The sequence below is a fragment of the Sapajus apella genome, unplaced genomic scaffold, assembly GCF_009761245.1.
Source record: "Sapajus apella isolate SASKATOON/1434 unplaced genomic scaffold, GSC_monkey_1.0 scaffold130, whole genome shotgun sequence".
NCBI classification, from domain to species: domain Eukaryota; kingdom Metazoa; phylum Chordata; class Mammalia; order Primates; family Cebidae; genus Sapajus; species Sapajus apella.
The window spans coordinates 3,235,445-3,263,341 of record NW_022437070.1 but is presented as its reverse complement, the minus strand read 5'-3'; the positions used below and the strand labels follow the sequence as shown (position 1 = coordinate 3,263,341).

General features: G+C 44.0%; 2 protein-coding genes and 1 long non-coding RNA gene across 9 annotated transcripts in view; 1 reads left to right on the top strand and 2 right to left on the bottom strand.

Moving 5' to 3' along the window:
* The window catches only part of ZNF180 (zinc finger protein 180), a 21,517-nt gene extending 8,117 nt beyond the window's left edge, over positions 1-13,400 (bottom strand). For 2 of the 4 annotated variants that reach the window (XM_032262722.1, XM_032262723.1), the window contains exons 1-3: positions 13,090-13,400; positions 10,203-10,291; positions 912-986 (exon numbers count right to left, since the gene is read on the bottom strand). In XM_032262722.1, coding sequence (XP_032118613.1) covers positions 912-986; positions 10,203-10,291; positions 13,090-13,132 — 207 coding nt within the window. In that variant the 5' untranslated portion in view covers positions 13,133-13,400. Of the gene's footprint in view, positions 1-911; positions 987-10,202; positions 10,297-12,922 lie in introns of all 4 variants that reach the window. The other 2 variants (XM_032262724.1, XM_032262725.1) reach the window with 2 other exon arrangements.
* A 30-nt stretch (positions 13,401-13,430) lies between these two features.
* LOC116539634 lies at positions 13,431-20,310 on the top strand. The gene is made up of 2 exons (XR_004264131.1): positions 13,431-13,562; positions 19,862-20,310. It is a non-coding gene; the product is annotated as an uncharacterized LOC116539634 (long non-coding RNA).
* Positions 19,487-27,897, bottom strand: part of CEACAM20 (CEA cell adhesion molecule 20) — a 22,418-nt gene continuing 14,007 nt past the window's right edge. For 2 of the 4 annotated variants that reach the window (XM_032262728.1, XM_032262726.1), the window contains exons 7-12: positions 26,590-26,707; positions 26,290-26,375; positions 25,446-25,507; positions 25,067-25,102; positions 24,461-24,589; positions 19,487-19,627 (exon numbers count right to left, since the gene is read on the bottom strand). In XM_032262728.1, coding sequence (XP_032118619.1) covers positions 19,574-19,627; positions 24,461-24,589; positions 25,067-25,102; positions 25,446-25,507; positions 26,290-26,375; positions 26,590-26,707 — 485 coding nt within the window. In that variant the 3' untranslated portion in view covers positions 19,487-19,573. The remainder of the gene's footprint in view (positions 19,628-24,460; positions 24,590-25,066; positions 25,103-25,445; positions 25,508-26,289; positions 26,376-26,589; positions 26,708-27,897) is intronic. The other 2 variants (XM_032262729.1, XM_032262727.1) reach the window with 1 other exon arrangement.

Below are 27,897 nucleotides of genomic sequence, written 5' to 3'. Positions count from 1 at the left end.
AAGAGATCGAGACCATCCTGGTCAACATGGTGAAACCCCGTCTACAAAAAATTAGCTGGGCATGGTGGCGCATGCCTGTAATCCCAGCTACTCGAAGGCTGAGGCAGGAGAATTGCCTGAACCCAGGAGACGGAGGTTGCAGTGAGCCGAGATCGCGCCATTGCACTCCAGCCTGGGTAACAAGAGCGAGACTCCGTCTCAAAAAAAAAAAACAAAAAAAAAAAAAAACAAAAAAAACTAAATGAACTTGAATGTCAAGTTCTGTGGAAAGTGGGCTACAAAATGACACTGCAGGAAAAAATGCACAAAAGCAGCAGGACAGAGTATTATAAATTAATGGCCACTATCTCTGAATGAACCTTTCAGATTGACCAGCAAACCTATTACACCTACTGGAGAAGCCTGTTTTCTCTCATAATCCAAAATTGTTATTTTAAGCCTTCTCTACCCTTATCATATATCTCTCCATTCCAAATTCCCATCATCATGCTCATCTGATTTTTCACAGTAAACAAAAATGAAGCTTTCAAATAATTCCCTCAACCTCACTGTTCCTATATAAATCCTTCTCCTCATAGAGAGCAAGTTTATTCAAGATGCTCTGAATTAATTTCTCTAGTGCTAACCAAAGACTTTGCTTTACAGTTTCTCTTATCTCCTGATCATTAACTTTTTTTCCTCCACTAACTCCCTCCTGTATTTACTTAAACTGAGTTGAATCTTTTCAATCCCTTAAAAAAAGAAGCCCCTCAATCTCAAAAGTCCTTGAAGTTCTTACTTTCTTCTGCCTTTCACACAATAACCAAAATCCTTGAAAAAGTTGTCTACTCTTACCTCCATTTCCTCTCTTTCTATTCACTTCCCAGCCATGCACATTTCTCAATGTAAAGGCAGAGGCTTGTCCAACTTACTTGAGATGGGATGGTCAGTGACTCAGTGTCTTCTCCCTCGACTTTGATGATAATCTCTTGAGGAAGGAGAGAATCCTGAGAAGGCAAAACAGATGAGAAAAAGTAAAATAATCAGGGAGCTAAGTGGCATCTCAAATCTCCTCCTGTGAGTGGGCTAGGATTTGACATACCACCTGTTTTAACACATGCTCCCCACCATACTTCTACTCCTTCCTCCCATTGGTAAGCTCAGCTAACCATGTGGAGAGAGAAAGGAGATAACTGGAGGAGCACCAAGGCCCACAGAGAACTGGATGTGAGGTCTTTGTGGGACTTCTGGGCCAGCCCAGTTGCAGCTAAATGCAGCAGAATGAGTGCATTAAAGACACTAAAGAGCAAAGAACTGTCTGGCAGGCTGTGACAAATTTCCTGGGTCACAAAATTATAAGCAAATAAAATGGAATACAGCATGACCAATGCCAAAATCATAAAGAAAAGGATCAACAAATTAATTTTTTAAGATGTTTAGCAGGCCGGGTGTGGTGGCTCACCCCAACACTTTGGGAGGCTGAGGCAGGCAGATCACTTGAGACCAGCAGTTTGAGACCAGCCTGGCCAACATGATAAAACCCTGTCTCTACTAAAAATTAAAAAACTAGCTGGGCATGGTGGCACGCTCCTGTAGTCTCAGCTACTTGGGAGGCTGAGGCAGGAGAATCGCTTGAACACAGGAGGCAGAGGTTGCAGTGAGCTGAGATCATGCCACTGCACTCCAGCCTAGGCAACAGAGCAAGACTCTGTAAAAAAAAAAAAAAAAAAAAAAAAAAAAAAAATTTAGCAAAAAGTACCACTAATAAAGGCATTATCAATAAGAATCTATACTATTAAGACTTCTTCCAAAACAGTAAAAGGTAGTCTCGACAGAAAAATGGACAAAGAAAAATGCACGTGCAACCATGAAGAAACTGCTGTGAATATACAAACCAGATGCTCACCTCTTTACGTCAAAATCAAACACCTATTTCTATATCTGTATATATTAAAGATCGTAAATTCACATGGATACCTCCAACTACAATTCAATAACACATCTTATTCTATCTAAACTTTCTCCTTTCTTTATGTATACCTTCTTTCTCTAGCTCCCATTTTCCTCTTTATATTTACTTATTTGCTCATTCCCTGTATGTAATCAACATCCTGACCATACAGGATGTTTCTCTGACAGTCACAGTCATTAGTCTGATGCTAATGACTCCAGCTCTGGCAACCCACTGGCCAAGAGCTTCATATATTCTTAGAAAAAGTATAAGTTGATACAATCACCCTGTATTTGCTATATATTAAATATTTGTATTTACAAATAATGCTTTATTTGAAAATTCTTAAAGATTCACAAGAAATGGCAAAAATAAAGCCACACTAATCTTTCCCTGGTAATATCATATATAACCACAGTACACTGTCAAAACCAGGAAATTGAAATTTTGGTACAATATTATTAATTCAAGTGCAGAGTTTATTCTATTTTTATGTATATTTTTGTTTTAGTTTTTTTAAAGGCAATTTTTTTAAAGTGTAATGTAACATCCATTAGCCTACTTGTAAGTACCTATCCTTAGGAAATAACATGAAGTACACTGGGATGCATGTACAAGAAATCTCATTAGCAAGTTACATTATCATAGCAACATGGGAAGGGAGATTAAATGCCCACTAAGAAGTGCTTGGTCAAATAAATTATGCTTTATTCAGATGACTGCATACTATTTAGCAGCCAAGAGAAGAAGAAATAAATTTGCACGTACTGATACACATAATAGAAACATGTCTATAGTATATTGCTGAGTGAAAAAATAAGAACAGTATACAGAAGATCAATAGATTTCTATGAAATATAAATATGTACAGAAAAATCTGGAAAGATGTTCCCAAAAGAATTAAGTTTTCTTCTAGGATTTTTATGGTGTTAGGTCTTATGTTTAAGTCTTTAATCCATCTGGAGTTCATTTTAGTGTAAGGTGTCAAGAAGGGGTCCAGTTTCTGCTTTCTGCATGTGGCTAGCCAGTTTTCCCAACATCATTTATTAAACAGGGAATCCTTTCCCCATTGCTGGTTTTTCTCAGGTTTGTCAAAGATCAGATGGTTGTAGATGTGTGGCATTGCCTCTGAGGCCTCTGTTCTGTTCCATTGGTCTATATCTCTGTTTTGGTACCAGTACCATGCTGTTTTGACTACTGTAGCCTTGTAGTATAGTTTGAAATCAGGTAGCGTGATGCCTCCAGCTTTGTTCTTTTTGCTTAGAATTGACTTGGCTATGCAGGCTCTCTTTTGGTTCCATATGAAGTTTAAGGCAGTTTTTTTCCAGATCTGTGAAGAAGGTCACTGGTAGCTTGATGGTGATAGCGTTGAATCTATAAATTACTTTGGGCAGTATGGTCATTTTCATGATATTGATTCTTCCTAACCATGAGCATGGAATGTTTCTCCATCTGTTTGTTTACTTGGAGAATATGATTGCACTTCTTCTTGAATGAAAACTGTTTTCAGCACCTTTTTGTTTAAAAGTTTTCACAAGAAAACAAAATAAAGCTCATCTTTCCTCAAAGTAGACTCTGGAGGAAATGTCCTTCCTTGCCCCGACCCCAGCAGACAACTATATCACTTTACCCTGCTTTCCTATCTTCACATCACATATATTCTTGTATCTTTGGTTTTTTATTTAACTCTTCCAATAGACTGAATTTCTTAAGAGCTGAGGTCTTGTCAGAACTGTTTACCATGGTTCCACCACACTTAGATCACTACTGGCACATAGTAGGGTCTTAATAAATGTATGCTGACTATAAAACAGCCACTAGAAGGGGCATGGAATGTGCTACCTATACCTTTGCATTGGTCCCTGGGGTCCCTGGAGGCACTAAAGCATAGCTGAACTCAAGCCCCTCCCCTGGTTAGAGTAAACCTCTGTTGGGTACCTTTTCTTCTCAGAAAATTCAAAGTGTCAGCCTCCAGAACCTGCTCCCAACTTACTCTTACAAACTAAATGCTCAGAAATAAGCTTGTGACAAACAAATGTGAGCCCATGAATGCATGCACACCCACATACCCTGACTCTTCCCCTAGGTTCTACTCACTTTAAATTACTGACCATTTTAGGAATATCTCCTGAATTTACATCTTAGCTTCCTTAGTTTCGCTCATATAATGTCAATATAATCTATCACTTGCCTAGTATTTTCAGTAATACATAGAATACTTCAACACAGAATTTCCATCTCACAAAATCATCTAAACTTTTTTTTTTTAAGAGATAGGGTCTCATTCTGTCACCCAGGCTGGAGTACAGTGGCACCACCATAGCCTACTATAGTCTTGAACTCCTGGGCTCAAGCTATCTACTGCCTCACCCTCCCAAACAGCTGGGACTACAGATGCATGCCACCACAGCTGGCTAATTTTCTTTTTTTCGAGATGGAGTCTCGCTCTGTCACCAGGCTAGAGTGCAGTGGCGCAATCTCAGCTCATCACAACCTCACCTCCTGGGTTCAAGTGATTCTTCTGCCTCAGCCTCCTGAGTAGATGGGACTATAGGTGCGTGCCACCATGCCCAGCTAATTTTTGTATTTTTAGTAGAGATGGGGTTTCACCATATTGGCCAAGATGGTCTCGATCTCCTGACCTCGTGATCCGCCTACCTCAGCCTCCCAAAATGCTGGGATTACAGGTGTGAGCCACCACGCCTGGCCCAGCTGGCTAATTTTTCTGTTTTTATTTTTTGTAGAAGTGGGAATCTCACTATGTTGCCCAGGCTGGTCTTGAACTCCTGGCCTCAAGTGATCCTTGCACCTTAGCCTCCCAAAGTGCTGGGATTATAGGTGTGAGCCACTGTACCCGGCCTAAACACATTTTGAAGAAAAGAGTAATATCTCTATTGCACCAATGTAGAAATTAATGGTAATAAAGTTTATTAAGCTCATTTAAGTCCATTGATTGCCTGACACAAACTCTTCTGCTTTCCATTGTCTTACCAAAGTCTGTCTAATCACCCAAGGCCCAGGTCAAATGCCACCTCCTCCATGAAGTGTTCCCAGATAGCAGAAAGCCTCATCTCTTTTTCTCTCAGGACTTTGTAACTTTGCTGGCCCTTTACTATACCAGTAAAATTATTCTCTTCATATTACTTCCATTTCTATATACCTCCCCCCGGATCCTGAATTCTATATTATAAAGCACTGTATATTTTTTTTATCTTTGTATTGAGTATTGAGTACTCAGAATTGAGTAGGAGCACAATAAAAGTTCTCTGAATTTGACAAGACTAGAGACACATACAGCATTTGGGACATAGGAACAAAATTTAAAACCTTTACTCTACTTTCTGTATGCTCTGGAGCATTTTAAAATTACCCTCTTGTTCAACAGTCACCTTTATCATAAAGGAGCATTTCCCTTTTTCTTTGCAGACTTTACAAAATGGGAACAGGAATCAGAATGTTGACTTCCAGACAGAAAAGGGTTGTGGGCAGGAGATAATAATTGTTCCTTCTTTAACACAGGTGGGACCCCATGGGACCCAAAGCAGGGGAAAAGAGAGAAGCAGAACTATTGTGGAGTGACCTGTCCACTTCAAAGTGAGAGAGTGGTAAATCAGACCTAGGGCTATGAATATTTGCTCACCTATAAACAGAGATGACCAAATATACCTTTCCTAATATGAGGCATTCTTGAAGCAATAAAATGAAGTTTCTAATCAAATCACAGAAGTATTACTGGACTCAATTCTCCGAGCTTTGCTTTGGGGTGTCCTGGCAGGAAACCCTCTATATTTGTGAGGACATTTAGAAAACACAAGCGTCACACAAGCAGACAACTTCTTGGTGTGTTTCCATCTCTTCCTGCCCAGGGAGATGGAAGGTGGAGCTCACATTTCAGCTCAAGGGATGTGGCATCCATAGGGGCCCATGTGGGAGGCCCTGAGGTTTCTTAATCACCAAATCTAGAAAGCATAAAACTAACCTCTACAAACTACAGCACTGGAAAGAAGGTTCCCCTGCCTCATTTTTTGAGATCATCCTGACAAGAGGACCCTTTAGTTCTTATGCACAAGAAAATTCCCTCTCCTGCCCCACATTATCATCCATGAACAATTCTCACTGTCCTCAAATACAGAAAACAGACCATCCACCTAGGGCCACCAACAACCTGCACAGCTTTGAAAGTTGAGAATGACAGTGGATGGTGAGATTCTACCACCTACTTGGCAGCAGTTTTGGTCTCAGCCACTGAAGGCAGGTAGAGCTCAAAGTTGGCTCAAGGCCTTCCCTGGACCAGCTACTTCTCCGCGTATGAGCCACTAAAATCTCTAAGGTGATGTCCCAATATCCAGATGGTTCCTTCCTAGATTGGCTCACTGAACTCATGGCCGTCATTCAAAGCAAAGACTTGGGTTCCCTTGATTTTTCTCTCCCTTCCAGGGTTCTAATATCCTTCAGGTCCAAATCAAGTACTTGTTCATCTTTTGATAATAATTAAAATTAACTAGAGAACATTCAGAGTTGAGAGGAATGGTAGCCAGACTCTGAGGTGGCTCCCAAAGACCCTTACTTCCTAGTATTCATGCCTTTGTGCAATCCTAGCCCAATGGTACCAAGTTGGGTCTGTGTGACCAACAGAATATCGAAGAAGTGATGATGTATCACTTCTGAAATCAGATGATAAAAGACACTGTGGCTTCACCTTGATTGTATGCAACTACATGCTCTTGCTATCTCCTGCTCTCACTCTCTCTCTCTCGATCATTTGCTCTGGCAGAAATCCACTGTTATGCTGTGACTAGACCTGGAGGGAGGCCTATGTGGTGTAGAGCACCTCTTGCCAACAGCCATCTAAGTGTGCCACAATATCCTCCCACCTAGTCAAGCCTTCAGAAGGCAGCAGCCCCAGAAAACAACTTGCCTGCAACCTCATCAGTGACCCTGAGCACCAGAAACAACCAGTTAAGCCGACTGGGATTCCTGACCTTCAGAATTTGTATGACAAAATAAACATTGGCCATTTTAAGCTGCAAAGTTTTGGGGTATGTAATAACAGATAACTAATACAAGAAACAGGACGTTTTTGCTTTTCCTATGTAGCCTTGGAAAATATAAGTAGCACATTTCTGGATGTGAGAAGTAACTTGTGCAGGGCAGTGTTCCCTGCCTCGTCTTTCTTCCCAGTGCTTTGTAAAGGGCCTAGTTAGGCAGTCATTAAATATGTGATGCAAGTAATATATTGAATGGACTTCTAATTCAGTTCACAAAAAAGAAAATGGCAAAAGGACCATTATGATTCCCAGAAAACACCTACTCCCTCAATTAAATTAGAACACCAATGGCCACATCTAAACACATTTTACCAGCCAGGCACTGTGGCTCACCCTGTAATCTCGGCACTTTGGGAAGCCAAGGTGGGAGGATGGCTCGATCCCAGGAGTTCGAGACCAGCCTGAGCAACACAGTGAGACCCTGTCTCTACAAAAAATAAAAAACAAAAAAATCAGCTGGGCATAGTGGTGTGCACCTGCAGTCCCAGCTACTCAGGAGGCTGAGGTGGGAGGGTCACTTGAGTCTAGGAATTCTAGGCTGCAGTGATCTATGTTGGTGTGCCATGTACTCCAGACTAGGTAACAGAGTGAGACCCTGTCTCTTAAAAAACAACAACAAAATAACAAAAACCCATATATTTCACCTGTAGTTTTGATAAAGATATATGTGTAAACTCATATATTTGCTTAACTCCTTCTAAAACAACTGCACGTGTACAAGGAATCACATACAAAACATTTATATCAATGTTATTTTTAACAGCAAAAAATTTAACACTAAAGAGCCATTAACAAACCCATAAAACCCACAGCATATTTAGAAGGTGAAGTCTGGACACTAGGTGTGCATAGTGGTACTGGGACGTCACTGCTCCCAGCCCTCCATGGACAGACAGGGAATCTGTATGTATACATACGCACAGAGATACAGGCACACATCTCTATATATTCCTAGGTTAATGTGTACTGAAAACCATGAGCCCACATTAAAACCTCCAATTCCCACTGCACACCAGAGTCCACTCAAATGTTCTTTCTTGCCATATCTGTACCTCCCTGATTTGATGGCAAGACACCTGGCTCCAGTCCCTTATTATACATTTATTATCTGATCTATCCGCCTGTAGGTAGCTCCTCTCTCATTTCCACAACCATGCCCTCTCCCCATAGATGCTTTCCCCAGACTCCCTGGGCTCTGCCACCCTACACTAGGCCACCCTCTGCCCAGGGGCACTCCTCACTCTGCTTAGGCTTTGACTCCCCAGGCTAGACTGCCTCAACTCTCAGATTCACTCTGCCACTTGGACCTGAACAGCCCTCATCAGGCCGCCCCACTATGTGGGTGCCCTCCACATGCTGCTGGGCTCTGACACCCCTGCAGGCCACTCTCATGCATGATGCCCTCAACATGCTCATGCTCTGACATGCCACACCAGGCTACACCCCACCCCCAACACAGGTGTACATCTTATCCTGCTCTGGCTCCAACACCCCATCTACCATGGACACCTGCTTGCTGCACTTGGGCTCCAATTGTCCCCCGTGGGGCACCCCCTCTCTGGATGCCCTGCTCACCTGCTCTGACCCCATCATCCCACACTAGATCCCCAGATATGGAGACGGGCCTCACCCACTTGGGCTCTGACACCCACATTGGGCTCCCCCAGGTACACAAGCGACTTCTTCACTCCACTAGGGCTCTGACTGTGCGGGGATGTCATCCTGTGCAGATGCTCTCCTCACCCTACTTGGTCACTGACACCCTGCATGTGGACACTCTCTTCACAGCAGGCAGCCCTAACAACTGCAGGTGCCTACCTCGCACTGCCCCACCTCATGGCTTCAGGGCTGAATTCTTCAGGAAGAGAAAGGAAAAGCCCTAATTTAACAGTTTTAAGAAATTCAGCATTTTCAAAGAATATTTGCGGTAGGAAATGTTCTAAATTGTTAACTTTCTTTTTTTTTTTAGAGACAGAATCTTACTCTGTTGTCCAGGCTTGAGTGCAGTTGCACAATCATAGCTCACTACATCCTAGACCTCCTGGGCTCAGGCAATCCTCCCACCTCACCCCCTCAAGTATCTGGGACTACAGATGGGCACCACTATGCTGGCTAATTTCTAAAATTTTCTGTAGAGACAGGGTCTCATTATGTTGCCCAGGCTGGTCCTGTACTCCCGGCCTCAAGCAATCCTCCCACCTCAACCTCCCAAAGTGCTGGGATTATAGGCGTGAACCACTGTGCTTGGCCAGTTGTTAATATTTTTATCTTAAAATGCACTGTACAAAAATGTGAAAATACAGGCCAGGTGTGGTAGCTCATATCTGTAATCCTAGCTCTTTGGGAGGCTGAGGTGAGAGAATGGCTTGAGACCAGAAGTTTAAGACCAGCCTGGCAAACATAGTGAGATATCGTCTCTACAAAAAATTTTAAAAATACACACACAAAAAATATTAGCCAGGCTTAGTGGTGCCTACCTGTAGTCCCAGCTACTCAGGAGGCTGAGGCAGGAAGACGGCTTGAGCCCAGGAGTTTGAGGCTACAGTGAGCTAGGATTGTGTCACTGCACTCCAGCCTGGACAACAGAGCAAGACCTGTCTCCAAAAAAAGAAAATACAGATAAATGAATGATAAAACAAAGTCACTTATAAAGTAACTCCAGATAATGTTTGTTAACAGTTTGGTATATTTATAGTCTTCCAATGTATTTTCTATATACACAAAAACTATATCCCTTTTTAAAAGGTGATGATTTCTAAGTGCTATTTACTTAACAAAGGTAATAAATAACTTTTTCTGTCATTAAATTTGCATTATCATATCAGTTTCAATGGCTACAGTGTATTCCATTTCATGGTCTTACCATAATTCATTCAGCTATCCTCTTGCATTGCACATTTAGTATATTTCCAATTGTTCATTCTCAAACAAAGCTGTGAATTGCTGGCCAAAGGGGAATCAGCATTCTAAGGGCTTTTGATTTAGGATACCAAATTCCTCCCAGAAAGAGTTACGTGGACTAAAAAGGCGAGGCAACTACCAGGAAGATTCATAAATTATAAGTGTGTAAGTGTTAAAGCCTGATGGCCATGAGGGCCCCAAACCCCCTAAAAGGCTGCAAAGAGAGTCAGGAGGGCCATAGCCTCCCAAGCCCAGAGGGTCAGGCTGCAGGGCTTATGTGGGAGCAAGCTCTGGGTCCCTCTGGGAAAGGTGGCTCCACTCACCTGTGCACAGGCCTTCGGGGGCTCTGGAGGCTTCTCATCCTGCTCTTCCATGCTCTCCTCCAGGCACAGCAGGGTGCTGAGGTCCTGAGCTGCACTGAGAGAAGTCCCAGGTACAGCATGAAGATGCCAGTCTGTCAGGTCTGCTGCAGCCCCCATCCCCATTAGCCCCTGCTCACAGAATGCAGGATGCATTCCATAGCAAATGCACTTCTAGAGGTTCCTGCCAACTTCCTGCCCAAATATTTGTGCATAAACTGAGAGTCCCTCAGTCCCCCTCCCAGGCCAAGCTTCTGGTTCCTCCACTATCTTGGATCCCTGGACCATCCCCACCTATAAGCTCAGCTTATGCCCAAACATGGCCTCCTGCCTACCACCAAAGTCTGCAGCACCAATCCATCACTCTCTTATTCCACTGGGCCCTGGGATTCCCCACAAATATCAGACATATCAAAGACCCCTTGGTGTTCACCCCATCCTACCCCTACCAACCTCAATCTACAGCTCCAAATCAGCACTTCTTCCTAGGGCCAGAATCATACTCACTGCCTAACTGCATGAAGCTGGTGACACAGCTCCACTGCTCCCAGGAACTGATTCAGCAACTAAGACTGATCCTACCCTTCCAACAGCCAGGCCTGTCCCTCCAGCAACCCAGCACAGAGGGCCACCCACTTCCTGCTCAAATAGCCAAGCATATGCACAGAGCTCAGCTGTACCCACATCCTGTTTCCTCCACCATTCTGGGGTCCACTGGCTCCTACTCCAACAGCATCAGCCAGATTTCTACCCTAATACCCTCCCAGGCCCTGAATTTGTAGCTCTAAACCAGTCCCTCTACCAGCTTGGGCATCCTCAGGCCTGAAACTACAACAGGGCCTGCATAGGACTAGGGGCCTCCAACAGACACCAACATAAGCCAGACAAAAGCAGCCCTACCCAGGCTCTAAACATGTGTCTAAGAAGCTCAGATGCCTCTGTACCAACTAGGTTTTCTGGGGTCTGAGACTAGAGCAGCCCCTAGCAAATCCCACCTTAGGCACCCCACTCCTTGCACCCTATCTCTCCTTCTTACTCTCTCCTCTGCTTCCACCATATTCTCACTCACGCAGCACAGTGTAGGCTCACAATGCAGCTGTTTCCTGAACCTGCACCCAAACTGTTTACACACTTTCCTCCACAGCCCCGCTTGAGCCCCTGCCCAGATTCCTGGCCAAACACCTTCCTGGGCACATGTGGCTCAGGAAGATCCTGTCAACCTGGGCACCACCAGGCTGTGATCAGTGTTCCAACCACACAAAGACCCCAGCTGCCTCTGTCTAAAACTCATCTCCAGCCTCCTGTTTCCCAACCAAACGCCTGTGTGTGTGCACAAGGAGTGCCTGACACAGTCCCGCCCCTCTGCAGCTGCTTCCTTCACACACCTAAGCATCCTCAGGCAGAACCAGGGTCCTAAGACTGCCCATGTCTCCCCAGTCTGCCCAAGTGCCAGCACATGTGCAGAGTGCAGCTGGAGTAGCCCCATGCCTCCTAAGACCAGATTCAAACTGGGGCCCCCAGGCCTCTATTCTACAGCCACTGCACATGGGCTATCCACCTAGGCTCCCTCCTCCCACTGACACAGCCACAGAGCAGGTTCACGCTCACAATTTGCATCCAGGACCTGGATCCTCTGCCAGTCTGGGGGCACACCCTGCTCCTGAGACAAGAATCTACATCCCTCACCCATCCTGGGACATCTCAGGCAACCATAGCCTCTGTGTGGGTTCTGGGGTCACCTGCCCCACTATTTGCCTGCAGCCAGAACAACTAAACAGTAGCTTGAGCATACGGCTCCACAATCAGCCTCAGGACTTGGGCACTTGCTAGGGTGAGGGTTCTCAAGCCCATGATACAGCAGCTCCATGGGAACTGGGCCTTTTGGCCTTCTCTTGCCCAAACAGGAGGGCCTGGGTGTCGTGCAGACAGCTCTTTCCAGGACCAAACCTGCAGCACAGACTCTGTCCCTCTATTAATCTGCACATTCTTGTGCCTGCAAGTAGGGTAGCCCAAGTAAAGGTCTCAAGAACATCTGCTTCATAAGGATGCTGGCAGTATACAGCTTTCTCTCAGCTACCAATTTGATGGCAGCTGTTGCAGCTCTGTCCTTCCTGGACTCTGACTCTGTATCTCCAACCCAGAGTCTGCCATCTTGAATGTCCTAGGGCTCTGCACTACCCTACATAGGTTCCTACTATCAGATCAAGTTTCTGTTTTCCATTCAGACACCCCCAGGACGTACAGGGTGCCTTCTGCCCAGAACCTGTTTCTAGGCGCTGATACCGTCCTTCAGCCTGGGAGTTTGCTGCCCATGGGTGACTCCCACCAAGGGTTCACAAGCAATAGCAATACTGCCTCTTCTAGGACAAGAATCTGCAACTCCAACCTGGTCTCTCCACCAGCCACAGCGCCCCTAGAACTTCGAGAAGCGCGCTGTCTGCTCCAGGGGCCCAGAGCCACCTGCTCAGAATCTCATCTACCACCTTTTGCTTCCTACTCAAACGCTTGCTCAAGATTAAAGGTACAGTGGCACAGCCCCTCTTCTCCAGAAACCACAATCTGCAATGGAGTACTTCATCAACCCGGACATCCTCAGGACCTCCACTAAATATGGCCGGCATTGAAGGAGGGGAGTTCTCAGGATGCCCCCTTACATCAATGCATATGCCCTATTTTTCACCAACCTGGGTATCCTTAGGCCCCAGACAAGAGCACCACCTGACCAAGCACCCGCGCATGCACACAGAGGACAGTCGCAGAATGTAGAGCTGTCTCAGTAATTCCATCAACCTCGGTTACCTCAGGCTAAAGCGCCACCCGCACAGAGACCAGGTCTCCCCGCTACACTCACCACCGCTTCCAGCTTCGCGCCTAGACCCTGCGCATGCGCGCATCGGACACCAGGAGCTGCCCCGTGCCCCTACCGAGCGTGCCCTGGTCCGCGGCACAGTCTGGGCCTGTCACCGCCTCAGTGCCTGGCCGTCTCTGCGGCAGGACGAACTCGGGTTAAGCAAACCCTGGCCCCGATTCTGCAATACGGTCGACTCGAATTAAGCTTGTTTGGTCCCCTCCCCTAGTCAGCATCCGCAAGGCCGCTGGGGGTTAATCCCGAAGGGCCTAACTGCTCAGCAGCTGCGAGCGTCGGCGCGCGGAACAATGCCTGCGCTGTGGCCGAACCCGGAAGTGCATTTGGGTTCGGCGCGCCGGAACTACAATTCCCTGAAGCCTCGGAACTACAATTCCCTGAAGCCTCGGCGGCGCTGGCGGTGAGTGGGAGATATTCAGGCTCTTCGGGGGAAGTGAGGCGGAGGACAGAGGCAGAAGGTAAGCGGACGTCAGCGTCCGAGGCCTGGTGGGGCGTCGTGACTGTGCTTGTGCAGGTCGTGGGGGACGCCCTAAGACCAGCAACAGGACCGGGTGGCCTAGGCCAGTGCAGCGACGGGTGGGAAGTCGCTCTGACGTGACGTCGGAATCCAATAGAAATGGCGGGTACCCTTCTTGGGTGCCCCCGTCAGATGCTGCGCGCGACCCACTGTCTCCTCTAGTCTTGGGAGAAACCTGTTAGACATTTGCGACATCCCTATTTTACAGTTGAGGGAGCGTCTACCGAACCCTTCAGGAATCTATGTTTTTACGTTTAATAGTAAAATATAAAGAAACATTTTATTTGCACTACCTGGCAGCCTCTCCTGAGGGATTCATTTGGCTCTCACCGTCTGGTCATTAGTGGAATATCACCTTCTCATGAGGCATTGCCCATTGTGAATGAACCACCTGTTGTGAACCTGCAAGCAATGTCGTGCCTCCCACTTCATCTTTTATTTTTTCTCTATATAACTTTTCGCTATCTAGCACACTATGTATTGTAAGTATTTATTTGGTCTACTGTCTGCCTTCACCACTACAATGTCAGTTCCATAAGGAAAAGCATTTCTATCGATGTTGATCACTGCTGCATCCTCAACACCTAAAATAAAGAGACCTGGCACATAATAGATACTCAATCTGTTTTGACTAAATAAAGGTTCCCATCTCTGTATTAAACACTTTAATATCTCATTACCCAGCCCAATCACCCTATTAAGTAATTATGATGTTATTTTCAACTCACCCGGGAGGTAGCTGGAAATTGGAGCCCTGCTGTGTGAAAATACATAATATTTTAGTTTTTAAAAATGTTTGTCAAAGCACTCCTGTAGTTTTCCTCACGTAAATTCCGACTTTTAACAACAATGAATTATTGCTATTTGAAATGTAATCTCTATCCCCTAGTTTCTTTTTTGTTTTGTTTTGTTTTTGAGACAGAGTCTCACTCTGTTGCCCAGGCTGGAGTGCAGTGGCGTGATCTTGGCTCACCACAACCTCCACCTTACCGGTTCAAGCGATTCTCCTGCCTCAGCCTTCCGAGTAGCTGGGACTACAGGCGCGTGCCACCATGCCTGGCTAATTTTTGTATTTTTAGTAGAGACGGGGTTTCACTGTGTTGGCCAGGCTGGTCTCAAACTCCTGACCTTGAGATCTGCCGGCCTCGGCCTCCCAAAGTGCAGGGATGACAGGTATGAGCCACTGCACCCAGCCTAAAGTATTTGTTTTGTATCTGGTTAACCTAATGCAATGTTGTTAATTCTTATACTCCAGTAGATTCTCTTGGCTTTTCTATTGAGACAGTTATCTACAATTTCATCTTTTCCTTACCAGTATTTTAGACTAGACATTCTCTTTCGTGTTGGATTATATTGGCTGCCATTTCCAAAACAATATTAGTAAAAGAGGCATTCTTGTTTGTGTTCTTTTAATGGGCATATCTCTAAAGTTTGAGGGTTAAATGTGACATTGGTTTCTAAATCGAAGTAGGTAGTTTATTTTTTTTTACTGTTTATTTTTTAAAATTCATAACAAAAGTAGGGACTCAATTAATGAACCCCCATGACCTCTGTCATCTGACTTAAATATTTTCACTCAGTCTTGTTTCATCTATATTGTGCTTTCCACCTATGTTGTGCTTTCCCCTCGCCTCATCTCCCAGTGATTTTGAAGCAAATTCTACATATTATTTAATTTTGTCTATGAAATGCTACATTTCAGCATATGTCTAACAAGAACTGGTTTTTAAAGTTATTATTATTATACTTTAAGTTCTGGGATACATGTGCAGAACATGCAGGTTTGTTGTATATAGATATACACGTGCCATGGTGGTTTGCTGCGCCCATCATCCTGTCATCTACATTAGGTATTTCTCCTAATGCTATCCCTCCCCTAGCTCCCCACCCCCGAGCAGGCCCTGGTGTGTGATGTTCCCCTCCCTATGTTCATGCATTCTCATTGAAGAACTGGTTTTAAAAAGGAAACTTCAATACAAAATAGATATATAACTATTAGGTACAAAGAATACAAAATTATTAGCAGATGTTATTAGCAGACCTTAGAGAGTTAACTAAAAGCAATTAACATCAAGGAGAGTTTAAAAGTAATTAAATGTGAAACAAGTAATAATAAACATTTATGTAACACTCTATGCTAATAATAACAAACCTTCATGTGAAACTCTGTGCTAAGCAGTCTTGTAAGAGACATCTATATATATATTTACTCATGTAGTCCTCACCACAACTCTTGTGAGATGAGACTGTTGTTTACATTTTACAGAAGATGAAACTGAAGCCCAGAGATAAGTAACTTACCCTAGAGTGTATTGTTAGGATAGAGTTGGGATTTGAGACCAAGAAGTTGAACTCTAGTCCATGCTCTTAACTTTTACCTTAGGCTGCCCCTTGTCTACACATCAGTATCTTTCCTCTACATGCAAGCAATACTAAGTTTGCAAACAAGACAGAAAAAGTTCATATTTATTCACAAAAAAGCAAGAAAAAGCCTTATAAATCAATTTAGTAAGATAGATAAAAGTCATCTGAAGAAACCCTCAAAACCTTACTAAGAGAGAGAAAATGGACAAATAGAAATGCTATGTTGCTAGCTGTGTTGTAAAGATATAAAATCTTGCAGATTGATCTGCAAATACAAATATGACAAAATAACAATGGGATGGTTTGAGTCTTAGCTCATCTTCCTTTTTTCACTTCACGTATTTTTGTGTTAATTTTTTAAGATATTCAGAAAATGGGCTGGGTATAGTGGCTCACACCTGTAATCCCAGCACTTTGGAAGGCCAAGGCGGACAGATCACGAGGTCAGGAGTTTGAGACCAGCCTGGGCAACATGGTGAAACCCTGTCTCTACTAAAAAAAAAATACAAAAATTAGCCAGACATGGTGGTGTGCCACCTGTAATCCCAGCTACTTGAGAGTCTGAGGTAGGAGAATCACTAGACCCTGAGAGGCAGAGGCTGCAGTGAGCCAAGATTGCCCCACTGCACTCCAGCCTGGGCAACAGAGTAAGACTCCATCTCAAAAAAAAAAAGATATTCAGAAAATACAACATAAGTACTATGTAATTTAAAACTGACTTTGTCTATCTGTCTTCTGTTTGGTCTTTTTTTTTTGCTTTCAAAATGAACAAGGTGGTAATGTTTACTTCCAGGAACCCATACATCCTGACTTAACCTGAATGTTACAGGGACTTTAGAAGAGTTACCACTTCCGGGCAGTGGCTCTTGCCTATAATCCCAGCACTTTGGGAAGCCAATGCAGGAGGGTCATTTGAGCCCAGGAGTTCAAGACTAGCCTGGGCAACATGGCGAAACCCTATCTCTACAAAAAATGTAAAAATTAGCTGGCCGTGGTGGCACAAGCCTGTAGTTCCAGCTACTCAGGAGGCTGAGGCAGGAAGGATCGCTTAAGCCCCGGAGACAGAGGTTGCTGTGAACTGAGATTATGCTGCTGCACTCCAGCCTCAGCAACAAAGTCAGATTGTGTCTCGGAAAAAAAAAAAAAAAGAATTACCACTCAGGAACATTCTAGAAAGATGCCCATCTAACCTAAAGATTTATCTATCAACTCTCTGGGGAAGAGCTGAGACCAAAGTTCCATATTAAGGTCCTGTTTATTGGCCAGGAATTGGGTAAGGGCTCAAGATACAGTGAAGAGCAAGAAGGTTATGAATCTATTTAAATACCGGAAGACAAAAATAAGAGTCACTAGAGGGTAGAAGGGCATGATCTGTCTCTAGGATGTCAGGGGAGAGGGACATTCCTTGGCAGGGAAGAGGAAAGTTCCCAGGGTTCAAATAGGCAGGTGTCTCTGGTGCTACTTAGTGTGACCCTTCAGATTATAACTCTGGTCTCTTGTATCACATCTAATGATTAATTTTTAAAATCTCAATTAACATTATCATCATCATCATAGCCATTCATCTCCAAAGATAGCAACGACCCATTCTGAAAACTCTTTCTTTGTTTCCAGGAGTTTACTATGTTGGTTCTTTCTCTGCGTTATCAGTCCTTTTCTGTCTCCTTTGCTTGATCGCTCCTGTAAATATTGGAGGGACCCAGGAATCAGGTGGCAGTCTGTTCCTTTGCCTTATTTTCATCCACTCTCCTTGGGGTTGACATTACAGGCCTAGGTTGCTCAAACCCTGTAAGTTCCCATGAAAGTCCTGTTTTCCTGACTAGCCTTTGGGCAGCTCTGGGAACTGATCTCTCATAACATTTTATCTGGTAAGAGTACTTTTCCGTGCCTGAGGCTTGAGCCTTGCTGTACCAGTGTGTCCAGATGGTTTATACTAATAATGTGATTTATGGGGGAACATCTACTTTGCTTCTAGGAGTCTGTAACTTCAGTGGCTGACCCTCTACAAAAACTGTGGACACCCAGGTTTAGGTGACCTTCCCTTGATGGCAATGCTTCACACATGTTGTCATACATCATTGCTGGGGGATTTTTCATGTGCTGTGGTTTGAATATTTGTCTCCTCCAAAACTCATGTTGAAACATAATCCTCTATGTGGCAATATTGAGAGATGGGGGCTTTTAAGAGGTGATTGTCTCAGGAGGGCTTTGCCCTCATGAATGGATTAATCCATTCATGGACTAATGGATTAATGGGTTATCATGGGAGTGGAACTGGTAGCTTCATAACAAAAGGAAGAGAAACCTGAGCTAACATGTTAGCACACTCAGTCCCCTTGGCAGGTGATTCCCTGCACCACTTCAGGACTCTACAGAGAGTCCCACCAGCAAGAAGGCTCTGACCAGATGCCACCCCTTGACCTTGACTTCCAAGCCTCCATAACTGTAAGAAATAAATTGCCCTTCATTATAAATAAGTAAACAGAACTTTCTGTTGCCTATAACAATATCTAAATCTGGGTAATTTGTTTTAAAAGGGCAATTTATTTCTTACAGTTCTCCGCTGAAAGAGAACACTTGGAAGCTTGTGCAGGGGTATCCTTCAGACTTCACCCCATGAACCCTTTCCTTTTGCTGATTTTATTCTTCATCTTTTGCTGTAATAAACTATAATCATGAGTATAGCAATCGGGTCCTGTGAATTCTTCTAGAAAATCATTGAGCATGAGGTGGTCTTGGGGACTTCCCTAACAGAGGAATTCATCCAGCCCTAGAACTTTAAATCCCAATGACAGCTCTCAAATGTGTATCTCTAGCCATCAGCCATCTAGACTTTTATGAACAATTGCCTACTTGATTCTCCAGCTGATTCTTGAGATGTCTAAATTCTTGACATGAAACAAATTCTTAATTTCTCTCCTTATCCCAAAGTTGCTTAGAAAGTGACCTGCCAATCATCCAGTTGCCCTGGCAAGAAACCATGGAGATATCTTTGTCTCCTCACTTTCTTTACCTTCAGAAAATCTCATTCTGACTCTCTCCACCCCTGCACTTCTCAGGATTCTAAGCATTTCATGCCTACCTCTCCTCAGGAGCCTCAGTCCCTCACTTTACTACGTGTTTTCTCCTGTTCTTAAGAGGTCTTAATTTCTTAAGGGCTCCTTATCTTTATTCTCTACCATGATTTAAAAAGACACTTCTTTGACTCCTGTCTTTGTCTCTGCTCCTCTCTGGCTGACTCAGACTCACTCTTCTCCCTGGAGTCAGTGTCCACCAATGGTGTTTGCTCATCCTCAACCTACGACTATGGTATCCTAAGCTGATGAGTCTCAAACCTTGGCCCTCGAATTCTAGATCTGAACGCTGTCATTTTTACCCTGTTACTATTTTTTTGGAAAAAAAAAAAAAAAAAAAATCTAAGACTCTGTGGGAGCCAGGGCCTGACCAACCCATTGCAGTAGAACATCTACAAGGTCTACAGAGATGACAAAGAATGACTATGTTATAATATACACTTAATAAATGTCATTAAATATATGACCAAGCGTGGTTTCTCTAGGACTCCTGGAGAAAAGATCTCTGCTTCCATTAGACCAAGGGATTGATTTGGGCGTAAGTGTTGGGCTCTGGATTCACAAGCTCCTGTTAAACAAAAAGAAAATGTGAGCTCCATTTGCTGGGTGGACCCTCCCAGTCTACTCACTATAGTCTGGGTACCAAACAGCCTGGCACTTTCCTTTCTTTGGAAATTCCAAAGATCCTCCCTTCTCATCACACTTTAGTCACACTGGTACCTCTCTGTTCCTGGTATGACCCATCTACTTCCCCATTGTGGTAAACAGACTCTAAAATGTTCCTCATAATCCCTCTCTCCAGGTATTCATTCCCTTATGTAATCTCTTCCCCTTGAGGGCAAGACCTGTGACTTGCGTCTAATCAACAGAATATGGCAAAGGTGGCAAGATAGACGTGATTGCATGTATGTGATGCTATTACATAAGTTTATGACTTCTGTCTTGGCTTTGAAGAAGCAAGATGCAATGTTGTGCACTGCCTATGGAAGGGGCCACATGGCAAAACTGAGGATGACCTCCAGCTGTCATTAAGAAACTGAGGCTCTCATTATGACAGTCTGCAAGGAACTGAATGCTGCTAATAACCATGTGAGCTTGGAAGTAAATCCATCACCAGTTGAGCCTCAAATGAGACCTGAGCTTTGACTGACATCTTGATTATATAGCCTTGCGGAAGACCTGTCTAAGCAATGCCTGAACTCCTGACCCACAGAAACTGTGAGATAATAAATTAATGTTTTAAGCTGCAAAGTCTGTGGTAATTCATTACACAGCAACTGACAACCCTACACCCACTACAGGGCCTTTCTTCCTGATGCCTTTCAACTTGTAATGTATCCCTCCATACTGTTTGCGTGGCTTGCTCCTTTTAATCCCTCTGTAATGTAGCAGAGACTGAGTTAACTTACCTAATGCTCTTCCCCACACCACTTCCCTTGCTTGTTTCTACTGAAGAGACTGGGAATGTTAATATGTCACTTTCTCAGCTTCTGTTGCAACAAGGAGCACCATATAACCTTATTCTGGCTAATGAGATATAAGAGGAAGCTTACTGGGTGGGATTTCTGGGAAGACCTTTTGCCCTACTAATAATAGGGAACAAACATGGCTCCCCTACCCAGATACTGGTGAAGAGAGGGACTAGGTGGCTAAGTTTTTATCAGTTCAAAGCTGATTAGAGAGCTGACCAACCTAAATGTGTTCCATACCATAGCCTGAACCAACTTGATTCTCCTATGGAGAATTTAACCTAGAAATGCTTAAAGGGCAGCAGAAGATATTATATGTAATCTGAAGTTATAAAGAAGCAATGATCAGGAGACTTACATAGGAATTCAATCTGGATTGAGAAGAATGAAATGAATTCATAGATGTGAAAATGAGAAACTTTATAATAAGAGAGAAACAGCTTCTTGATAGCATTCGAGTCCCCAAGAAGCCCAGGAGTAATTTCTGAAATTGAGTTATCTGAAATCTCTCAGTGTTCTCTCAATTAACCCCCATTTGAACTACATTCCAAAGGTTTAACTTTCTTAACATTAAAAATTCTTGACTAAGATATTACTGTATGAGACATTCAGCCAGGTGCAGTGGCTCATATCTGTAATCCCAACGCTCTGGAAGGCCAAGGTGGGATGATTGCTTGAGCCCAGGAATCTGAGGCTGCCATTGGCCATGATGGCACTACTGCACACAACCTGGGCGAAAGAGCAATACCTTGTCTCAAAAAAATTAAAAGGTATATAAGATATTCAGATTTTTCAAGAATAGTTCATCTGTTAGGCTAAAATCTACCCTTCCCTTACTTATCCTCCATGGTAATTTATCTGCCCTCTGGAACAACAAGGAACCCATTTATCCTGCTACCCAAAGCCTGTTAGACACTAAAATATTGGAGTCCTCTGTCCCTAAACTTTTTCTTTTCTAAACTCACTCTGTCAGTAGGACATGGATTTCAGCCCCTGTTCTGGCCTCTCTCTTATTACTTCTCTGGATAAACTCTGACTGGTCACAGACTTGCTCAGAATATAGAATTATTTAAAGTCCATTCTTGGAAATGGGGTAATCTGGCTAGTCCTGATGACAGGGTTGTGATCACTTGAATTCTCTAAAGTAATTCTACTAGTCCTTAGAACTATGGAGCTATCACCTGATTGCTCTGAACTTGTTTTGGGAATCTTTGCTTATGCCTGGATGAACTAATAGTCATTTCCTCCTCCTCCTCCTCCTCCTCCTCCTCCTCCTCCTCCTCCTCCTCCTCCACCTCCTCCTTTCTCTCCCCCCCTTCCTCCCTTCCTTTCTTCCTTTTTCTCTCCCTCTCTTCTCTTCTCTTCTCTTTCTCTTCTCTTCTCTTTTCTTTCTTTCTTTTTCTTTTTCTCCTTCCTTCCTTCCTTCCTTCCTTCCTTCCTTCCTTCCTTCCTCCTTTCCTTTCCTTTTCTCATTTCTCTTTTCTTTTTTTTCTTTTTGAGACAGGGTCTTACTCCATTGCCCAGGATGGAGTGCAGTGGCTCAATCTAAGCTCACTGCAACCTCTACCTTCTACATTCAAGTGATTTTCCTGCCTTAGCCTCCTGAGTACCTGGGATTACAGGTGCCTGCCACCATGCCCAGCTAAATTTTGCATTTTTAGTAGAGACGGGGTTTTACCATGTTGGCCAGGCTGGTCTCAAACTCCTGACCTTGAGTGATCTGCCCATCTCTACCTCCCAGAATGCTGAGATTACATGCATTCGTGCCTGGCCCAGTTTTCTTCTTTTTGAATGATGTAACTAATCATACCTCTCTGTTTTATTGTTACCAGGAAGCTTAGAAACACATAAGAGATATAGGGGCAGATATCATGTAAGCCTTGCATATATTTTTAGTTTTTACCCATATCTTGACTTCTTGCTATTGTTAAAAACATTTTTATTGTGATTTCTGTTTCTAACTTAACATCATTTTGTAGTGTTGTGCATAAACTGCTTTAAATCTCCCATGGGAAAAATGTGGGGAAGTAAATATGAATGAAATGAAAGCTTGCAAAGGAAAGGAAATGAATGAAAAGGAATAGACTGTTTAGGAATACAACTGAAAGAGATGGCAAAGGCATAAATGGAATGGAGGGAAATTGAGTAGAACAAAAAGGAATACAATAAAAATTAAAGACAGAGAATGGAGTGAAATAAAATGGCATGATTTCCAAAGAAATGCAAGGGAAAAAAATTGAATGGAAAGGAAAATTGTAGTGGAAATAAATAAAATAAAATGGAGTGGGAAGGAGAGTAATAAAATAAGGTAATGAGGGGAAAGAAGTGGAAAGGAAATGACAGAAAAGTAATATAGTAGAGGGAAAGTATAACATTAAAGAATAAAAATAAACAATTTTTGAAAACAGAAAAGAGGTGGAATGGAATACAAAATAATGAAACTAAAATCAATGTCATGAAGATTAGGAAATGCAAAAGACTGGAAAGGAGTGAGATGGAATGACTTGAAAAGAACTTAAATGGGAAGCTTGAAAAGACAAGTAATAAAGACAAGGGAATGAAGTGCCATAAAAGGCATGAAGGGAGAGGATGGAAGTGAAAAAACATGGAGTAGGATTGAGTGGAATAGAATAGAGTGAAATGGATTGGAAGGAAATGAAAAGGAAAAGGAAATGAAGACCACAGAGAGAAGGGAATGGAAAACAGTGAAATAGAACTGAATGAAAGGGGAAGGGATGGAGAAAAAGTGAATGAAAAAGAAAAAAGGAAATGGGAAAAAAAGTGAATGGAAAAGAAACAATAAAAGCTGGCATGCGGTGGAATGAAATGAAAACCAATCAAATGGAAATGAATGTAAATAGGGACATTGACTAGGAAGGAATGGAGAGGTAGGAAATAGAATGGATAAAATGGATTAAATATGTGGATGGAAATAAGAGGAATGCAATGGGATGGGAAAAATAAGAATGGAAATTAAATAAAATGGTGGGATGGAAATTGAGAAGCTGGAATAAAATAGAGTATAATGGAATGTAAAATAAATGAATTGAAAGGAATTAAAAGAAAAAATGGATAAAAGTAATAGAAATGGAAAAGAACGAAAAGGAATGAAATAAGAGATGGAAAGGAGTGTAATGGGATCAAACAGAGTTGAGTGGGATGGAATGAAAAGGCATGGAATGAACCAGGCCCGGTGGCTTCACTCCTGTAATCCCAGCACTTTGGGAGGCCAAGGTGGGCAGATCAGTTGAGGTCAGGAGTTTGAGAACAGCCTGGCCAACATAGTGAAACCCTGTCTCTACCAAAAAATACAAAAATTAGCTGGGCGTGATGGCTGATGCCTGTAGTTCCAGCTACTTGGTAGGCTGAAGTAGGAGAATCCCTTGAACTGGAAGGTGAAGGTTGCAGTGATCAGAGATTGAGCCACTGCACTCCAGCCTGGATGATGGAGGAAGACCCTGTCTCAAAAAATAGAAGAAGGAAGAGAGGGAGGGAGAGGAGGGGAGGGGGAAAGAAAGAGAAAGAAAGAAAGGGAAAGAAAAAGGAAGACGAAAAGGAAGGAAGGAGAGAAAAGAAAAGGCATGGAATGGAGTAGAGTGAACGGGAAGAGATGGGATGGGCGGAAATAGAGTGGAATGGAAAGAAAATGGCAGAGTGAAGTGATACAGAAATACAGAAGCTGAATAAAGCTAAATGGATCGAAAGGAAATGGATGGAGTGAAACATGGAATGCAATTAAATGGAGTGCACTGGAAAGGAATGAAGTAAAACTAAGTAGAAAATGACAAGATGGAAATGGATAGGATGGAATTGAGATTTTTTAAAGGGAATTGTTTTTCATAGTTCATCCTACAGACTCTTTAGTAGGGAAGAAAAAGCAAATTGGTGACAGATTTCCACCTGCCCAAAGACTCAATGTGGCATAAACATACCTTATAGACTGACTCCATGTTACTCTTTGGCTGAGTGGAGAGCAATCTGAGTGGGGGCATCAGAGCTTTGGGTGGTGGCTTCCAGGGGCTGAAAGAATTGCCTCCAGGGCTTTCTGAAGGCAGCTTCGTCTGCAAGTAAGCAGAGAAATCAGGTAGGGCCCGCAAACACAGATTGCCAGGAATGTACCAACTTACAGTCTTCAGAGACCCAGAGAGTGGAAGGAATCTGTTCAGGTTCTTGCACAGAGTCAGAGGTGGAAGCAGAGTTAGAATACAGGCTCTGCCCCTGGCCCAGGACTCTCCTTTTTCCTGCTGGCTCTGCAACCCCTACTCCCAGCCTCCTTTTCACCCCAGCATATGCTGTTCCAGTACCACTTCATTGGCAATCCAATTCCTAGCCCTGGGGTGGAAGGAACAAAAGAGGATCCAGGGTCTTGGCATCTGACCCAGCTCCCTGTGAGGCCCTAGGCTACTCTCTTCCCATCCCTGTCCCTGTGATGTTCAATGAAAGGTTTAGACAAGATGATCTCTCAGGATTGTCACATATAAACTCAGATTGTATTTCCTCTATAGATTCTTTAATCAAACCCAGCAGGGGCAGTGTACCTCATAGGTCTTCTCTGGAGGGTCTGGTGGTTGCATCTGGGGAAAAACAAAGTTGCAGAGAGGTCATTGGGCTTGGAATAGGGGCTACCCCAAGAGATTCTCAGAAATAGCTTTGGCCTCAGAGGCAGCTGTAGCCCTTGTGACTTCCAGGGGCCTCAAAGCTAGGGATTATCATGTCAAAGAGTAAGAAGACGAGGAGAAGAGATGAAAAAACCCAGGAGGGTCTTGAGATCCTCAGAGAAGTCAGGGAAGGAGATGCAGAGAGACTTGACCTGGCACTGGGTTTTCTCAAGAGATCATGCCAGCTCCCACCCTAAGAGGTAGGACTATAGCAGCCTGGTCGGGGGACCAAGGAAGATCCCTTTGCAGCATAACTCACCTTTTCAACTCTGCTGCATCCCTGGAGCTGGGACATGTTGCAATACTCAGGCCTCAGGCTTTCTAGGAAAAGTGAATCTCAGTCAGGAGCTGGAGTCAGAAAGAGATATGGGACAAGGGGCTGTTTTTCCAGGACCCCTGTCCCCAGGAAGGAAGTGCAGAAATCTTCCTTCCCAGGAATCCCTGTCACATTTCCAGTGAGCCTGTCTTGGGAATGTCCTGGAAATCAGGTTCTGGGTTAGGAAGGCTGTATGGTGACACAGATGGGGGGGAAATCTAAGTTTTAGTCCCAGTTTTGACACTGGGTCCTCTGTAGCCTGGGTTTAGCCCTTCCTCCCTCATGGCCTTGGTTTTCCTCTCTGGGGCTGGATTGAACAGTTTCTAGAAAACCTTCCATATCAAAAGGCTTATCCTTCCAGAACCCCAGATGCAGAGATGGCAAATATGTATCATTTTGTCTTTGGTCAACTCTAACCCATCAGTAGAGGGCACTTGAGGCACTATGTTGAGATATGTTATGAGACTGGATTTGGATTCAACAGGAAGGAGCGTTGTGATTGATTCGCTCTGTGTACAACAATCAATTAACAATGTTTTCTAAGATTGAGAAAGGAGAGAATTTCAGCATGATGTCCTGCTTTTGCCATGACTGTTGGAACAGGCAGAACCCATCAGAGGGCTTGACTCCAATCTCATCCATATTCCAGATGGGAACGCAGAGGCTTAGAGTAGACAGGGTTTGCCCTGATCATACAGTGACCTGGTGGCAGAGCTGGGAGCCCCCAGCACCAGCCTCTTCCCCAACCCTCACCCCTGCCCCAGGCATCAGCCATAGAGTCACTTACTGGAACTGGGCTCTGTAGGGTGCTCCTCCTTAGGGGTGGGTTGTGAAGTCTCATGAATGGGGTCATCTGTTGTTTTCCTTGAGGGCCTGAAACCCCAAAGCCCTCATTGTTCTGTGCCTCTAGTCCTTACCCATCTCCACAGGTTCCGCCCATATCCTATGTCCATTCTTGGACAATGCCCGCAACCCTCTGAATTCCCCAGGTGCCAGACACTACTCAGCACCATGGTCAGCAACAAGCCCGGTAGGCGCGCCTCCTCTTGGCCACGCCCCCATTCCCCTCCCTGTGTCCCTGTATTACCGTCTGGCATTTCTGATGTAGAGAAAATAGACCATTTCTGTGGCCAGAGCAATGACAGCCAGGATCCCGATGACAATACCAGCGATGGCCCCTGAGGACAGGGAGGTGGACTGGGGACCTGGGCAAGGAGAGAGAATCAAGACCCAGGCGTGACACACCCTCATCCCTGCCCCCAGCCCATTCCCAATCTTGCAGCTTTTTCTCTGCTGACATTTTGTGAGCACTTGTTTTCCAGTCTTTGGGAGGCATAAGATTGTGATTTTTTGTCTTTGCTTTTTTTTTTTTTTTTTTTTTTTTTTTTCCTGAGACAGGGTCTCACTCTGTCACCCAGACTGAAGTGGCGCAACCTCGGCTCACTGCAACCTCCGCCCCCAGGTTCAAACGATCCTCCCACCTCAGCCTCTCTGAGTAGCTGGGACTACAGGCACTCGCCACCATGCCAGGCTAATTTTTTGTATTCTTTGGTAGAGACAGGGTTTCACCATGTTGCCCAGGCTGGTCTGGAACTCTCGACCTCAGATGATCTGCCCACCTCGGCCTCCCAAAGCGCTGGGATTACAGGCATGAGCCACCGCGCCCGGCCTCAGTCAGTGGTATTAAGAGCATCATTTATAAACGGAAATATCCAGTTTCTGGGTCCAAATTTCAGCTGTGTGACTTTGAGCATGTTACTTAACCTCTCTATGCTTCAGTTGTCTCTTTTGTAAAATGGGAACAATAGGCATTATAGGGTTTTTTGGAAAGATTATATGTATTCATGTTCTATATATATAGTGTTTGTTTGGAATCATGGAAAATGATCAGTAGATATTGGCCATGATTATGACGCCAATTAGGATAATGGATCAAATATGGCTTTGCCTTTCACCCCTCCCAGATAGGAGGCACAGACCAGAGAAAAGAGCTTTGCCAACCGGAAACCTGGCTTTCACTCAGAGCCCCTTGACTCACTGGGGCCGTGTGATCCTGGACAAGTGAATTCATTTCTAAGTCTCATTTTTTCATCTGTAAATAGCACAGAATGTTTGCAAAGATGAGATGAAATCATGAATGTTAACACCTGGCACATAGTAGGTGATTAATAAATGACCATTGCTTTCATTAATATTGGCCTGCTGTTTGCCCATCTCACTTCTGCCTGAACCTTTCTCAAAAGGGTGAAATCGCCACTGGAATTAAGGACACAGCTACAAGGGTCAGGAGTGTGAGGAAGGAGTTCTGCTTTGGAGGGGGAGGAGGGAACTTCTTAGGGTGCTTCAGGGCTTCTTAGTTTTATTCTCTGCATCTCCCTTCCTTTCTCTCCCTCCC